At 41.3% G+C, this 17,607-nt stretch overlaps 1 protein-coding gene across 1 annotated transcript in view; it reads left to right on the top strand.

The window, feature by feature from the left end:
* Window positions 1-4,416, top strand: part of TRIM66 (tripartite motif containing 66) — a 44,202-nt gene extending 39,786 nt beyond the window's left edge. Inside the window, exons 17-21 of the mRNA XM_083863803.1 lie at window positions 276-399; window positions 1,652-1,726; window positions 2,849-3,001; window positions 3,616-3,834; window positions 4,150-4,416. Of these exons, the coding sequence (XP_083719929.1) occupies window positions 276-399; window positions 1,652-1,726; window positions 2,849-3,001; window positions 3,616-3,834; window positions 4,150-4,209 (631 nt within the window). The 3' untranslated portion in view covers window positions 4,210-4,416. The remainder of the gene's footprint in view (window positions 1-275; window positions 400-1,651; window positions 1,727-2,848; window positions 3,002-3,615; window positions 3,835-4,149) is intronic.
* The last annotated feature ends 13,191 nt before the right edge of the window (window positions 4,417-17,607 follow it).

The following is a 17,607-nucleotide window of genomic DNA, read 5'->3' as shown; positions in this document are numbered from 1 at the left end:
AACACAATTTTGTGGTTTTCTTTTCCTTTGTGACAGGAAAAGAGCCATGAATAGAAACAGAAATGATTATACTTCTAACTGGATTCAAATCCAATAAAGAATATCTAGTACAGTGGGCTTTGGATTGCCTGCTATCACAATGCTAGTTAAGGATGAGGCTTTCCAAATAGTGATTTATGAGATTTGCTGTTTGGCAAAGTTGTGGAAAAAATTCCCCACGAGGTTTTTTTTTTTTTTTTTTTTTTTTTTTTTTTTTTTTTTTTTTTTTTTTTCAGGGGAGAATGGGTGTGCTCGCTTTGCCGTAATCCAGTGAAGCCAGAGGTGGAATATGACTGTGAAAACACACGCTACAGCCACAGCTACAATGCACAATGTGGCCTTGGGGACTGTGACCAGAAGGTGGGAATGATTAAATATTGCACTATTTAGAACAGGCTGTATGATATCAGCATGAGACTTTGCTTTTTCATGAGAGAGATGATGGTTTTCATTTGGCTGCTACTCAAACGTTACACACAGTAGTAAATACAAAAAAGCATTGTAATTATTTGGTTATGTTATTCTCTTCTTTCTAGACATTGCTGTTTAATTTAAAAATGTAATAGAAAGATGAAGCAGGTAGATGTGAAATTATTTTCTACTTCAAACAGGGAAGTCATACTCAAGAGCAGAGCTTCCATGAATCAGTGTTGCCTGGTTTGTAACACTGAATCTTTTTCCTTTAAAACTTGGCACCTTGTCAAGGTGCATGGCCAGTGCAATGACATTTTTGTGATGAAGACACTTTTTGACTTTCAGTTGGACTGAAGTCATCATACAATCTTCTTCATGTGTCCCATTAAGTTCCCTTGAAGTTATTTAGGCTCTTAATTCAGCTAGAAGAAAGCTTATCACTTTACATACCCATTAAAAGTTTTCTGTACCAAATCTTCCATTAAATAAGTGCCTTTTCTTAAAGTCCATAGTATTTGGAAGGCACAAATCCAAAAGAGATGTTGTGTGTGTATTGGTGATAACTGGACATAGGAGGAGTCCACACAACTGAGTGCAGGAGCTGTGTTGTTTCTACTGGATTTGGTACAACCGGGCAAAAATTGTTGGGATTTGGGTCTTGAATAGTGAAGTCCTATTTAGAAAGTTGAGTTAATTAAAAATTCCATTGTTTGTGAGAAAATATGGCTTATAATGTTTATGTAGTGCATTTTTTTTCACTAATGACTGAGCCAAACACTAGTATAAGTGTTTTACAAGATAACGAAGATTAAAGAGAATAGTTTTCATACAGTACTACCAATGTACATTGGTTTGCATGAATGGATACGAGCAGTGGGAAATATTTCCCATTTAACTCTTTCCACATTGTTGCTGCTGTTCTTTCAGTTGGGAGCCAAGGAATAGATCTGGAGCGCTCAAAGTAAATAATGTTAGTGGTTAATTCCCAAGAATTTCCAGGGAAATGTTTCTCTTCTTGCATTTCTTGACTATCCTTATTTTCCAAGGTATAACAATGCTATGAGGCAAAACCTCTCCCTGACTAAAGGGAAATGTGGCATTTTACGAGAATCCTCTTTTTGTTAGCATGATTGATTAAGGGCAAGAATGAAACTCCCTTGTTTTGAATTAAAATGTATTTTGATTTTTGCCTCCACAGAAGTGTGAGAAGCTGGTGCTTTCCCTGTTCTGCAGCAGCATGAGCCTCCCGTTCCATGAACCTGTCAGTCCCCTGGTAAGTACTGCACTTGCAGGGATCAGAGGGAATCCAGAGAACCTCACGAGTTTCTTCTTTCTCTTCTTGAAAGTGATTCATGATGGTTTTTTTCTGAACAGTATTGCTTCCTAGAGAAAGGTGGGAGTTTGCCTATTCAAAGTGCCTTGAAGGTGTCAGGCCAGAGGCAGGGAAATGTTTGGCCAGTGTTCAGGCCATGCTTGAAAGCCAATTTAAGAAGCTGGTAGAACGGCTGGTAGAGGTGTATGAGGGGTTCCAGTGATTAAAAAAATTGACTTGCCACGTACATGGAGAATGTTGTACTGTCATAAGAGAGGTCTGCTCTAGAAGCAACCCTGAACTTCCTCTTTACTTGTGCTGTGCACAAAGAGGATGAATGCGACTGTGTGCAGGGAAAGATGTAGAGATATCTGTTTCATCCATGTACTCCCCATTTGCAATATTAACTGTCTGCTTTAAGGAAGATAGAGACTCACACTATTGTAACAATAGAGCTAAAAGTTGAAGGGGAAAAAAAGAAAGATTTTATGTGAAGGAAGAGTCAAATAATGATATGAAACCCATTCCACCTAATAAAGCTTGCAACGAACTTATGGAGCTAATTACTTAAAAAGGATTAGACCCAGAAAGATTTAAGGAATGGGATATCCTGGTAGCTGATACTCATTGAAAAAGACTTTTGTTGAATTTTTAAAAGAACACACAGTATCCTATTTTGAGTCACTCTTGACAGACTACTTCCCACTTTATCAGCTGAAAGTATCACAGCACATTCTTTTTGTAATTGCTTGGGGAAAATGTCAGCTAATTATCAATGTTACATATATTATTGATCAGGGTTAATTGGGGTTATGGTTATCTGGCAATGAACTTTACAAAGCAGCAGAGTAGTCACTGGAGCGTGCTATTTTTAGGATCAATCTTGCAAACAAATATGTTTTAATCAAATCAAAAAGCACACAGGAAGATAATGTGCAAGTGTAGGCACTAAAAGATTAGAGCTCTCCACCCTGATGCAAGGACTCCTCTGCAATGACTTCTGTCCAAAATTGCATAGAAGTCACTGGAGAGGAAATGCTTTAATTAAAAATGTCACATACCTGCCTTTTATTCTTATTGCAGGCTCAGCATTATTATCAGATCATCAAAAGGCCAATGGATTTGTCCACCATACGAAAAAAGCTGCAAAAAAAGGACAAGTCCCACTATTCTTCTCCTGAGGAACTTGTGACTGATGTGCGACTCATGTTTTGGAACTGTGCAAAGTTCAATTATGTATGTTTTTAATATGCATGGCTGGGGGGAGGCAAAGCAGGGGCTGGCTCTTTCAGTGGCTGTCACACTGGTGCAGCTGCTGGTTCCATGGAAATCAGATGGAGGATTGGGATAAACAGAAGTGTTAATCAGTTTTATTCTTTGGAAATTATGTTAGAGTTTTTTTAATGACTGGAATGAAGTTTATATGAAGTTATGTCTGTATCTGAGAACTTGAGATATATATAGGTCTAAAATAAAAGAGGGACATCTTCATAGACAACTCTGTGGAATGTTACTGTATTTACTGTGAAAATCCAGTCACAGCCAGCAAAATGCCTAGGGAAAATAAAATGCTTAGAATTTCCTCAGCAGTGATGACTGCTGTTCTTTCTAGTTCACTGCACATCTCTACTTCTTAGAGGTGCACAAATGTGTTCCTTAATAGAAGCATCTGGTTTTTACCCACACTGGAAATGCAGAGGGACTAATGGACTAATAGAAATTGTGCAGAGACTAATGGAGATGTAGCAGACAGAGCCAAGGAGAGATGTTGGGGTGGGATAGTAATTTGAGTTTGATCTTAGGTGATTTCTGTGTGTGGCAGCACTGAATGATTATTAATTCCCTTACAGCCAGATTCTGAGGTTGCTGAGGCTGGACGATGCCTGGATGAGTTCTTTGAGGACAAACTGAAAGAGATTTATCCAGACAGGCATTTCCCTTCAATGCAACAGGATGACTCTGATTCTGAAGATGTGGAGAGCCAGAACAGCCAAGTGCCATCCCAGGATTTCCAGTGGTCGTCGTATGGGCAGGAGTGCATGCAGCCCAAAAGGAAACGGCGCCACGCTGTAAGATTGCAAAAACAAAAGCATTTGGTGGCTAAGTGGCCTCCCTGCTAACTCTGTTTACAGCTACTGATGGGAAGTTTTGGCAGGGCTGTCTGGGAAAGCTGTCAAGCTTCTATCACAGATGTGTGGTCAGTTCTACGATTTTATGTCACGGTCCCTGGAGTGGAATAAAGTGTCGGATGTGTGTAAATGTGCGAGCAGGAGCAGATGAAGCCTCTCTGGCTGCACAGTTATCTTCCTAGCAGAAAGCTCTGTCAAGGTGTGTAAAAAGACTAAGCCCTTTAGCTATTCATTGTTTGTTTCCTTTGTACACAGGAAAGTGAAAAAACTAAAAGAATGATGTTTCAGCCAGCTAACAGCCTTCCTCAGGTATGACCTCCTCAAGATATGAGATTTGAGGAATCCAGCAGCTTGACTGGCAGAGTAAAGGTGTGTGGGAGGAAAGCAAAGCACTCGGGCTGTCTGTTTAAACTCTCCTATTCTGCTGACCATATGCCTTATTTCTAGATCTTGTGGACAGACAACAGATCCAAAATGTTTAAATCTGTCAATATTCCATCTGTTAAATCACATATGCGTTTCGCGGTGTCTACACTGAAGTACTAATGTCTTGGTCATAGGTAATGATAAATAATAATAAAAATAGCATACTAATAATACCTCATACTGCAGTACTGTTTCATAATCTGTTCAATGTGACATCTCTATTTTATAGAGCACAGGTAACCATGTAATGATCTTGCAACCTCAGTGTGAATGTTGGCCATGCTTTGTGACAAATACAATGTGTAGCCATTAAAGCTGTAATTCTGTTGTCTTATTCAATGACTTTTCTGTGAGCTTGGCTGCTCCAAAGCCTGTGAGATAGAGTATAATGTGATTATATGATTAGATGCTTCTTTTGAAGCACAGCATTTTCATGAAATCAGGAAAGAACAAGTGCTACTAGGGGTAACACAAGGGCTCTGTGAGAGCTGGTTCTTAGTGCATACTGGGAGCTCTGTTTGTAAGGCATCATTCTTCTGGAATCTAATTCATGCTTGGTAAAGCAGTGTGGGATTTCGTAGCTCTCAGAGGCAGCATTTTTATACAACCCAAGGCAGTTGTTTTTTCTATAAAGCAGATATTGGAATTCAGCAAATTAACTATGCAGCAAATTACATGGTTATAGAAGTGCCTATAAAATAACATCATTTATTTCTGATTTTCCTTTTGCTCATTACCTGTAGTTGTGATTACCAGTAGTACTAGAAGATGATGATAATGCTATATATGTAGAAGCTCAAACAGGCTGTCCAAGATATTTTTTTCTTTTTCTTTTTGCTATATTTCACAATGTATAGGCAGAACACAACCAAGAGCAGATTTAGAGTTCACTTGAACAAAGATTGCATGTCACTGTCAAGTATGAGGGGTGGGATGGGTAACAGGACATCACACCTGAGCAAAGAGTGATAGTTTGCAAGCTGCTTCCCACCCCTTCCAGCAGCAGGTGAGACACATCTCTGCATGGCCAGTGCTTTCTTCATGTGTGTGAGGGGCATCTTCCTTCTTAGAGCTCTGCCCAGCAGAATCATCTGGGCTGGGGCCCAGCTCCGAGACAGAAGGTTATTGCAGGCCTTAAACACAATTAAAGTTCATTTTAATTACGTTCCTGTAAATGAAGATGATATTTTCAGCATAGTTTATATGGGCTATTTTGTCTGGTAACCATGTATGTTATTTTAGATAACACTTTAAAGTAAAGGTTTATATATGAAATAATCATAAGACATGAATGTTATATTCTACTATCTGTGTGACTTAGTGTTTGCCCTTAACTTGGTAATGTGCTAATCTTTTCTTCTCTTTGAAGAAATGAAAATCTGGATATTAGAAACTGACAGGCAAACTGTGAGATGAAGGCACAGCCTTTACATTTTCTAAATGTGAATTCATATGTTTGCTTTCTGTCAAATTCCTCAAAGCAGTGAGAATCTAGGCACAGGGCAATGAGTGCAGTTTTGTCATTGAATTAACCACCCTTATCTGTGCTACAGGTATCACTTTTTCTCAGTTCCTCCACCAAAGACTTATCTTTTACCATTAATAATGCAAAAATGATGCCCTTTTTAGATTTCATCTAGGGGCAGTATAGAAATGTGAGAGATTATTGATGGCTTCCTCTCTTCCTGGAAGAGCAGAGTCAACAAGAGCCTCCTCTGTTTCTTGAAGGCTCTAAGGTTTATTAACTGTAGCATTAGTTTTGGAAAACACCTGTTTAAATAAAATTTGTCCACAATATAGTTGCTTTTATTAAAAATAGAAGTTTTCTAGTTTGTTGTCATAAATAAAACACCTTTTGGGTGTGTGCTGGCAGAACTGAATGACCTGAGCACTCTTAAGGCTGACTTACACTCTGATTAATATTCTAAGACTAGTAGCTATTGAAAAAAACCCTCATAAACGTCATGTCATGTTGGTAAGCAGAACAAAAACTGAAGTCCTACAAATGACTTCATATATTTTCAAACATGAACCCCATGGTCAGCAAAATCACACTACAGTGCAGGTTATAAGAACAATGTATTTTTCCTACATGTGAAGGATTACATGTATAAAGGGAAAATCCTTTCTGTGTTTAAACAGTTGGAAAAGAGATTAATTGCAGTTTCATAATGGGTCTGTCAAAGAAGAAATGACAGCTACAGATTTGGCTTTCATTTCCCCCCCAGACAATTTAAAAGACCTGCTTGTTCCAGCATTGTGGCAGGAGAATGGCATCACAGTTAATACAAACAGGAGTTCGACCATACAGATTAACCAATGACTGCATGTTTATATGTGTAATGTGCATTGCTGAACAATAAAACCTGTGAAATGTCTTTTTATACATCAATCTGAAATTTTTGCTCTCAGAACATCTGCTTTTAATTCGTGTATGGATCATATAATATAATTTAACGATCATTAGCTAAGTTGCTCATAACTTCTGATAGCAAAACAGAGCAGTTATGAAAGCAGCTATTGCTAACCCAGGAGACAGCTTGCTGTTTGTGCTAATATTTTCAATGCCAAGTAGATTTTTTGCCTTTTTGTTTTTCAGTTGCTCTAAGTCATTGAGAAACTAACACGACAAGAACAAGTAGCATAAAAAATGTTTGTTGTTTAAAAGTCTGTACACATAAAGTGCCAAGAAACATGCTACTTATTAGTGAGAGGAAAAACATATTGTAATGCATTAATCTGGAGGAATCAGAAGACATATTCTATTTGATTATTCCTAAAACTGAAAATGTCAAAAATTGGAATAATTTACCAGAAAAAGAACTAAACTCCTCTATTGGCAAGAAGTCAAGCAGACACTGCAATATTATTATTGGTTCCTCTTTGTTTGGTTTATGGGAAAAATAAAACTATCAGCATCAGCTGTCTGATCTGAGCTGGCTTGAGGGGTAAGGAATCCTTCTCTCAGGGTTACAGCTGTGCTGATCTTCTGACATAATTAAGAGATAATTTATAGTTTGAGGTAACTTTTTTATTGTATAAACAGGAAAATACAGAAAATCTTCTGGGCACACAGTTCCTTCAAGTGTTAAATACAGGCAATAAACTCCATTATAGACAAAAATCTAAATACCAGCCGAGTTTCTCTCATTTTATTGAGCTATCAAATGAGAGAATCTGGGGGAAATAATCACAGGCTGAGGAGGATGCACATCTTTTGAAGCTGTATTTGTAGACAAGGAGCAAGAAGCAAGAAGAGTGGCTTTTTGAGAAACGCTACCCCCGCTGTCTGTTCCTGTCTGTTAGTAAATGTTTGTGGAAGTATGTTTTAGTGTGTAGTTATGTGTGTTCTCATGAGAGAACACACATGGTAGCATTTAGGCTAAGGAGACAGCAGGCTGAACATGAGCCAGCAGTGTGCCCAGGTGGCCAAGAGGGCCAATGGTACCTGGCCTGAATCAGGAATGGTGTGGCCAGCAGGAGCAGGGAGCTCATTCTTCCCCTGTACTGGGCACTGGTCAGGCCACACCTCGAGTGCTGTGTCCAGTTCTGGCCCCTCAGTTTAGGAAGGACATTGAGATGCTTGAACGTGTCCAGAGAAGGGCAACAAAGCTGGTGAAGGGATTGGAAAACAAGCCATCTGAAGAATGACTGAGGAAGCTGGGGTTGTTTAGCCTGGAGAAAAGGAGACTCAGAGGTGACCTTATCACTCTCTACAACTTCCTGAAGGGGGGTTGCAGACAGCTGGGGGTTGGTCTCTTTCTCCAGGCAGCAACTGACAGAACGAGAGGACACAGTCTCAGGCTGTATCAAGGGAAATATAGGTTGGATATTAGGAAGAAGTTTTTCACAGAAAGAGTGATTAAATATTGGAATAGTCTGCCCGGGGAGGTGGTGGAGTCACCATCCCTGGATGTGTTTAAAAGGAAACTGGATGTGGTACTTGATACCATGACCTAGTTGAAGTGTTAGGGCTGGGTTGGACTCGATGATCTTGAAGGTCTCTTCCAACCTATACATTCTGTGATTCTCTGAGACTTTTGTAATCCTTCTTTTAGGAAATGTAAAAGTAGGAAGATGGTATTTGGATGGCTTTTTTGGGAAAAGTGTTTGCCATGGTGGGAATATTTCTGTGGAGATGAGAAATGGCAATGTTCAAATTTGTTGTCACATATCCAGGCCCAGTTGCTCCCTTTTCATTCCAAGTGTCTGAAAAATATGTTCTTGAAAGATAATTTTTGGATTACTTCTTCCTGTTTAAAGTGGAATTTGTAACAGACTCCGTGTAAATTTTCAAATCAGACCTAATATTTGGATTGTACCTTTAAAATGGTGAGATTTGTACATTGCAGAATTAGCTTGTTGCCAAGTCTTGGGCTGACTGCCCACACCAGGATGAGCATTTCTGCTGACTGAATGAACAAACACAGCACCCTAACACGGCTTCAGATGTCAAACCCTGCTCTTAGAAACTCACGGAGCTTAATCTGGTTTTAGACTTGGCCTAGGAAAGGTCAGTGTTTAGAGATCATTAAAAAGCATCAGAATTGTGATATCTTCAGATAATGACAGTATAACAGACTGTTGTGCCAGGATATTTTATGCAGTTATTCTGGATTTTATGGTAATTTATAAGTTAGTGTTCATTCTGTAAATAATCACATTTTTTCCATTTACTACACTTTTAATGTTTCTTGCAACAGCATTAAAACAGGCTTAGATTTAAGTCAAGGAAATAGTTTATGCACATGTCTATACTACACTGTGTAGCCTGTGGTGCACAGTGCAACTCTTCTGAATTTACGGCCCACTGGGCCAAGATAAGCAGTTCTTTCCTATAGCAGAACAGCAAATGGAGAATACCCTTAATTTCTAATACTGAAAGTATTAATAGAACGGGATGATCACTATAGAACCAGCAGACTGTGCAAATGTTCTGTATATCACAGAAATTAAACCAAAACCTTAGAGGGTATTTTATTCTATGCTATGAATAAAGGAACAATATAGAGCTTAGATAAAGTGAAAATCAATTCAAAATTAATCTTTAAATCCTACCCAAACTCAGTCCTGCTTCTTGCACATAATTTTGAATGCCTCAGGCATCTGGAGTGCAGTATATTATTAACATATGCAGGTGGGCTTTGGACTATGAAAAATAACATTAAACAATTCAGCTCTTTAAGCAAACACTGGACATCCCTCTGTTTCTTTTCCCCTGTGGCCTCTGAGGGCTGTGGAAGCCTTGGTTAACTGGCTTTCATCCATGTTTGTGATGTGCTTACAAATATTTCCCACCTATAACTGTGGAAAACAGCATGACAAGCTAATGGAATGAGTGAGCAGCAGAGATGGAAATTGAATACAGCCCTCAGACCTGGTTGCAGGATTATCATGGAGCAGTGTTAAATGAAAGCATTGTGAGACATCTCAGCTTTAGGATACTGAAACCTTTCATTATGGAAGAGGGGATTTGGCTCTGACAGCATGCTGCAAATGATGCTGGAGCTCAGCACCTCCAGTCCTGGAGCGATGTCAGGAATCACACAGAGCTTGTTTTACCTACAGGGCAGTTCTGTTCAGTGTGGGGGGGAATGGGGCAATGCTCAGTGCACTGTTGCGAACTCACCACAGTGCCTCAGCTCCAGAGCAGCTGCAGTGGCCTGGGCAATGCAGATACTGCAGCCATAACCTCTGGCTGAGCCAGGTTATCCCAGGGATGATACAAACAGCATGGATTTTCTCCAGAGAATGAACCACAAAAAGGGTCCCTAGAAGTAATATCCCATACGGTTCAAGAAAGCAGAAAGCCCTAATCTTTACTTTTGATCTTTTAAATGCCACAAAAATCTCTGCACTCTTAATTGGAGTGAGCCTGCTGGACAAGGAGTTCACAACAATGACTTTTTGAGGTGAGTCTCACTTTGTAGCTCTTGCATCATGTTCAAAGCTCTTCCCAGTGTGCAGTGTTGCATCATGCCAGCCTGAGCCCGCGGGAATCCCTGGGGGCAGGGAGAGACAGCCTGCTCTGGACACGTGGGAACTACCCTGGAGACATTCAGCCCCTCAGCTGGGAAAAGTGTTGCTCCAGCACACCCTTCATCTGCTATCTAGATGGCTCATATTGTGAAAAGATACTTAGTGGAATGGGAATATGCAATTTCTTCCTTTCACTGGTCCTAATTAGGGCATACTGTAAATATATATTTAAGGCTACAGAACTCAGCCTTTTACTCTGCTTGTGAGAAACCTGTAGAATTAGCCTGATTCTGTGTTTATTGGCCTTTACTGCTTCCAAATAATGCACAATTTACAAGTAAATTTACATTGGTTGCCTCACCTCTTCCCAGATGACAGTGCTATAATGCCCTTCTCATTTTGAGTCAAGTTTCCATTATTAATTCAGCCGTTTGTAATTAAATGATTAACTAATCAATTTTTTTTCCTCCTGAGTACCTGTGCAAATGCATTGAAGACTGATTGATTTAACTGGGGTCAGTCACTCAGATATAAATTGAGCCTCAACATTACGAAGTGTGAGAAACAAAGAGGAAGAGGCTCTCTGAGAAGGGAGTAGGAGGACTTGTGACTTTTAGCCTTGTGGATGTTTTCTTGTAGTTCCAGTGGGAGAAAAAAAATGGTTCTGTAGCTAGAGATCCAAAAATTACATGGAAATTTGTGTTATTACTTTACCTGCCTAAGCTGAGATTCAGATTTTAAAATGTATGTGACAGCATTAGCTGTTTTCTCTCTCTCTTTTTTTTTTTTTTTTTTTTTTTTTCTTTTCTTCCACTGTCTCATCATATGGGAAGAGAATGAGAATTCTTTTAAAGGAATTGAAGGTGAGTAAACACCAAAGGCGATGCTGGGGGTGAGGGGTGGCACTGCAGTCTTGTTGCTGGTTTTGTCAGAGAAGTTAAGTTCTGTGTATAACTTTCCTCACCGATTTGAGCAAAGGTGTTTCTGCAGTTCTTATGAAAAGATAAAATGCTTACATAGATGTAAAGGGGTGGGAGATGGAGATGGTATTTATTTCTCGCTCAGGTATATTTTGCAATGAATGGGTATCTTAGTTCCTGGGAACCATTTAGGTGCTGCTCGCTGCCAGAGGTGGTGGTACAGCCTGAATGGGTCAGTGAACTTTAATGATGCAGCATAACTCAGCTTCTCCTAATATTTCCTGTAGAACGACACAGCCTCTGGGAGCAGGAGATTCACTGTCCCGGGGTAAAGCAGGTGGAGGTTCGGTGCTGGGCTGGCACCTCCAAAGCAAGGCAGCTGGCTCCCTCTGCTGCTTTCAGCACAACCCGAGTCGTTTCAAACAAGGAGAATCTGCCTCCTCCAAGTCCTACGGCTTCCAGTATCATTGCACCTTCTGGTTTTAATATGATCTCCTTCCACGGGAGGTAGCTACGGGGCTGCACGTTCCCCCTTAGCTAAAAATCTGTGCAGACTTTTAGAGAGATGAATATATGTATTTATAACCGAGAATCAAACTGTAATGTGGCAGCTGAGTGTAAGCGTTTTAGGTAAGACCTCCATAAAACCATAATTACACCCATCTGTTTCCCTTAAGTACCCAGTAGAAAACAGTTAGCACTTATATATCTCTCGATAGCTCCCTCTCAATCTGGTGTTATGGGGAAAGAGGGAAGTTAATTTCCCCCTTTATTTTCTTTCTACAAAAAGATAGTGCTTAAATTCAAATTTGTGAGTAAAGCAAAGTGAAAGTGTTTGTCAAAGGAGGTTGATTTGTAGATGTAGAGTGTCAAAGCAGCAGTTTTTCTCAAGTCTCCCATACCCCTTACACACCATTTATGGGAAAGACAGAACAGGCACATTTTGAATAAAGTTGTGGCCATATAAATAGATATTAACAGTAAAAACTCCCACATACTATTTCTTAAAAATATGAGTGGTTTCATCAAAACTTTTGGATATGAAAAGTGCTTGGCAAATAGCTGTAAACCGAATTCTCATTGAGAAGATGCACAAATGAGCCTTGGCTGGCTATTCTGTGATTGTTCGACTAGATTATTCTCACCTGGGGTGAATTGGGAAACGCCTCAGTTGAAGACGGGTGTGAGAGGCCAATTTCTGCTGTGTCAGGGCTGATAAAATGACTCTAATACATTTTATATAGAGGGAAAAAACGCAAAAACAAACAAAGAAAACCCCCTGATTTGAGGCATTGTTGGGAAGGTGGGGGGAGGGGGGTGGTAAAAATGGACTACAAGAAGCTGTCTGCTCGTGGGGTTTTTACCACTTATTGATAACCATTTTGGGAACCTTAGAGTTAGGATATTTGATACTGCACACTTTAAAATATGGTCACTTACAAGAATTTGCCAATCTGGATACAACCAAGTTCCCTAAAGGTAAGCTCCTCGTTCCTTCGGAAATATCCTCGTGCACCGCAGCACTTGGAAGTCGCTGTGGACTCTCAGTGACTTTTGAGCTCATTTGAAGGAATTTGAGACCTTCTGCAGCCAAACGATCCTGGGACACTCCAGCTGGGAGAGGGATGAGAACAGTGTTATAAATGCAACGGCAAAAATTGGATTAATAAAGAAACAATTTATTAATAAAACAATCCCAATCACCAACAAAGAGAGAAACCACAAATAGGATGTGCAGCGCAGCGCCGGGTGGATGAGGGGTCCGTACTCTAAGGTACAGTTTTCCCAAATGCACACGGAGCGGATCGCAGCTTGGGGTTTTATAGGGGTTTTCGTGTCCCGAGGTGGAACAGGTGCATGGAATAGTCCAGCAAATAGTCCAAATAATTTTCGGATGGGTTTCCTGGATTTGTCGAACTTTGCAAATTTTATTCCGGGAAGGTTCTTTTCACATGTGGATGGAGCTCGCTGGTCCATGTTTATTTCCATGTGTATTCCTCGGTGGAGAATTCTCTTTTCCTCGGGGAGGAATTTCTCTGTCTGGATGCGATGCCGATTCTTATCTGGGTTGGCCAGTGTCTTTGTTCCTCCTGATGACTCCTGTCCCATTCTTTGTCCTGGGACTGGGGCACGGCAGAAGCCTGGCTTGGAGGGAATTTTCTACAGACTGTACCTTTTCACATTTTTTATATTAACACCAATCTAATATATATTTCTATATTCTTTTATCATGAATTTTTACCCCAATGTCACATTTATCACAACAGGGAGCTCCAGCAGCAGCTTCCCAGGGAGGGTCCCGCTAACCTTGCAATGCCCGGGGCAGGGTCCCCTCGTTCTGGCCAGGGTTCCCCGGATCCCGGCCCTGTCCTGGCCAGGGTTCCCCTCATCCCGGCCTTGTCCTGGGCAGGGTTCCCCTCATCTCGAGTGTGTCCCGGCCAGGGTTCCCCTCATCCCGGCCCTGTCCCGAGCAGGGTTCCCCTCATCCCCAGTGTGTCCTGGGCAGGGTTCCCCTCATCCCGGCCCTGTCCTGGGCAGGGTTCCCCTCATCCCGGCCGCCACCTCCTGCCCAGCTGGGCCTGCGGCACCAGTAGATGGAGCTCCAGGATCCCGATTGCTGAAAGGACCGTGGAATGGGTGTAGAAGAGGCACCGTGGTGTTTTCCTCTGGTGCTGCCCTTTGCCCTTTGCTGTGCCGATGGACTTGTCAGCATCTGAGAAGTCAGGTTGGCTAAAAAACCCCCAAAATAATTCGTTAAGCGTTCCACAGACTGGTAGAGCGATTTGGTTTGGAAGGGACCTTAGGGATCACCGAGTTTCCATCCCCCTGCCAGGTGTAGGGACACCTCCCACCAGACCAGGCTGCTCATCCAGCCCCGTCCAGCCTGGCACTGAACACAAACTGATGGAGCATCCACAACTTCTCTGGGAAACCTGTGCCAGTGTCTCACAACCTTTAGAGATAAGAATTTCTTCCTGGTGTCCAATCTAAACCTACTCTCAGTTTAAAATCATCCCCCCTTGTCCTGCCACTATGTGATCATGTAACCACTGCTTCTCTGCCTCTCTTGTAGCTCCCTTCAGGTATGAGCAGGCTGCAATTAGGTCACCCTGGAGCTTCCTCCTCTCTGGGCTGAACAAACCAAATTCTCTCAGCCTTTCCTCATAGGAAATGTTCTCCATCCCTCAGATAAATTTGGTGGCCTCCCCTGGTCTGGCTCCAGCAGGTCTCACCAGAGCAGCATCCCTTCCCTCACCTGCTGCCCACCTGGTGCTCTGGATGCAGCTCAGAATAGGGTTGGGTTTCTGAGCTGGGAGCTCACTCTGCTGGGTCTGGTCTGGTCTTTCATCCACCATTTATTGCTGGGTGTCCCTGCCCAAACCATGCTTCCCAAATTTCACCTGCTGCCAGCGACACTGCAGCTCTTAATACCAAATTATCACTGCCGGGGCAATTAAAGATAATGGTACTTAATAAGCCTATTTTGCATGTTGTGTCTATCTAGGTAAAAGCTTCTGTGCATCCATATTTAGGCTCTTACTAGAATCACACTACTGTATGATAAAATACATAATTTTCCGTCTCAGAGAACCTATTTCCTTAGGTGTTGTTGGGGCAGGGTGGCTGGTGGCACTTTATCTGCTGTATATTTCGTGCCAGACCTATCCAAAACAGAAATAACTCCCTTTAGGCCCAAAGGAGAGAAGCAGGTGTACTCACACATCACAGGATAAATATTTAGATAAATAGCAATGATATCTAAAGCCCTATCTAAAGCTTTCCCATGGACTTTCTGTTAGTCCACACTTATGCTGGATTCTGTTCAAAGCACAGCTAAGTAGCGCAGAGCAGTCAGAGCTTTCTAAATTCCCCTTCCAGATAAAGAAGTTTAGATGTCACATGTCAAATGTAATCTGACCTCAGGGGTTTCAGCCTAGTCTTTAACAGGCATTTCTCACCCTTGAGAAAATGCCTGGCTTTTGAAACAATGCCGCCTTTCAAGAACTTTGGCTTAATATTGTGGCGTGAAGGTCAAGATTGTCTTGTACTGACTGGCAGGAGCACAGCAGCTTTCACAGTGGTTCCTTTCTTCCTATGTGGCTTTCACTTGTGCTTAACGTTTTGAACTAGAAAATGAAGAGAATGAGAAAGTATAGTTTTCTGTGTGAGGCTTTGATGTGTTTTGTCTTTTAGCCTCACTATTATTGTTGCATTGTCATAATACTGAATTCTTATTCTCCTATTAACTGATGCCCTTTATTTGACAGGACTGTTTACTTTTGTTGGTCTTAAGTTTCTGCCAAGGTACACAGACAATTTTGACTCGGACCTTTCAGTGGAAGAACACAGAGACAATTCAGTGTCTCTCCTCTGTGCAGGCTACCAATGGAATAAACAAAGAATGGACCTGTACGAGCCAGGTCAGCTCAACCTAGACAAGATGAAGGTAAATTACAGCACAGGTGGGCTGGGAGCAACCACCAGAAGGGCTGGAAAAGGTTGTATGGAAATAGTTATATTATATTCTCAGATCTGAACAGAGGTTGAAAAAGGAGCCTGCAAATTGTACCTGTGCAATTGAGCCCCAGAGGCAGAGTTGGCCAGCAGACAGCTGGCTGGGGACAGTGGGGCAAATTCCCCTGGGAACAGCCCTGCTTGGGTTGGGTTACACATCCTTGTCATCACATACCTTGTATGAAGTCCTTCCACTCCTGCCCCGGGTGGCTGTCAGGTGCCTGTGTGACCTGGCTCTTGTCCTGCTTTCCTGGGGTGGGACAGCATGCCAGGAGTAATGCACTTGTTTGGCAGCTGTGGATTGGAACATGAATCTGCAGTGTGGGGGTCTTAGAGGGGCCTGTGTTGCTCTTGATTCACAAGCCACAGTGGTCAAACAAGCAATTTTTTTGGATGTAGCTGGTGTGTTATGTGTGACCTCTTCTAGTAGAAGTGGCCTTTTCTCAGAGGTACCTGAGTCACTCGCTGTCACCTCAGGCTACACTTGCTGTGATGTATTTTTTTCTCAGACTGAAACTGAAGTAATTTAGAAAGGATGCCTGGAAGGGCAAGAGAGAGATGGCCTAAGTAGTAGGGCTCTTCCCAAACTCTCAGGGATAGCAAATGTTAAGGAATTGAAGAATGCTTTTAACCCATTACTTCTTTTTTTTTTTTTTTTTTTTTTTTTTTCATCACAGGAGCAACTTTCACCTGTTTTCAGGTTATTCTGGGGCTGACAAATACATCCCCATGTCTTTATGTCTCAGAATTCCATAATCTTTCTTCAGGAAAAAAATAGTATCAACTAAGCTGGCATACAAGGAATGCATAATAATCTATCTGGAGAAAAGGATACATCTGCTGCCTGAGTCCTTAAAAGTTCAGTTCCTAAATGGGTGAATATCTGAGATGTAACAGTAAATTTTGGCATGGTGGCCTATCTGTTTGAATTATACTGGTTTCAAAATCATGTGTAATATGGTGATATCAAGAGTTGGGGAGAATGTCTTTGAGCCTGGCTTTTTAAACTTCTCTTCTTTAGGACTAATTCTTTCTGAAGCAAACTTTGGGAGTCACTTGTGGGTTTGGCAGGAGATGCCAAGCTCTTAAAAACACAGTGGGGGAGGCCACTGGGGTGAGCCACTTCCAGTCAGCATGAGCTGGAACTGAGTGCCCTGAGATAGCTGAGGGAGATTGCAGCACCTTCAGATTCCTATTTCATAATGTATAATGGGCGGACTAAAAGGACTTTTTAACAATAGAACATTTTATTTTTATTTTTTTTTAACTGGAAAATCAAATATATTTCAATCAGGTACTTCAGGCATTGGTACCTATGAAAGAAAAATGACATTATTTTTGGCATGGAAAGAATGTTGGAAGATTTAGAAAAGAAAATTGATAGCTACTGCATGAAGGTAGCTTTTACTGTGCTGATCCCCAGAGGTGCTGCCCCTTGGGCTGGGAGCTGACTGCTGGCACAATATTTGATGTGATGTTTCCTGCCTCTCCAGTGGTGATTAACTTGGGGTAAATAAATGTAATTAGTTGAAGTACCTTATATTTCATGTTCCTACTGAATGTTATCATTTAAGGATAGTACTTACATTTATTAGAATTACCTCCTTAAGAGTATTGTTTTGTTGAGTTTTTTTCCTAAAATAAATTTATCTGGGTCTTAATAATTCTAGTGCCAAGGATTAAGGACTCTGTTACAGGCAGCCCATGCAGTAGCTCCTAATGTTCCACTTCTTCCACCAAATTTTGTGAATAAAAATAATTTTGTGAAAAACCCAAATACATAGCAGGCATGGATTCACCTGCAGGATGTGTCCTGTGTGCAGGGACAGCCTTGTCCCTTCAGTGCTCATGAACCATGGGTGGATTTCCTGGA

The sequence above is a fragment of the Zosterops lateralis genome (genome assembly GCF_965231275.1).
Source record: "Zosterops lateralis genome assembly, chromosome: 6".
NCBI lineage: Eukaryota > Metazoa > Chordata > Aves > Passeriformes > Zosteropidae > Zosterops > Zosterops lateralis.
The sequence above is the reverse complement of the archived record's forward strand: the minus strand, read 5'-3'. Positions and strand labels throughout refer to the sequence as shown.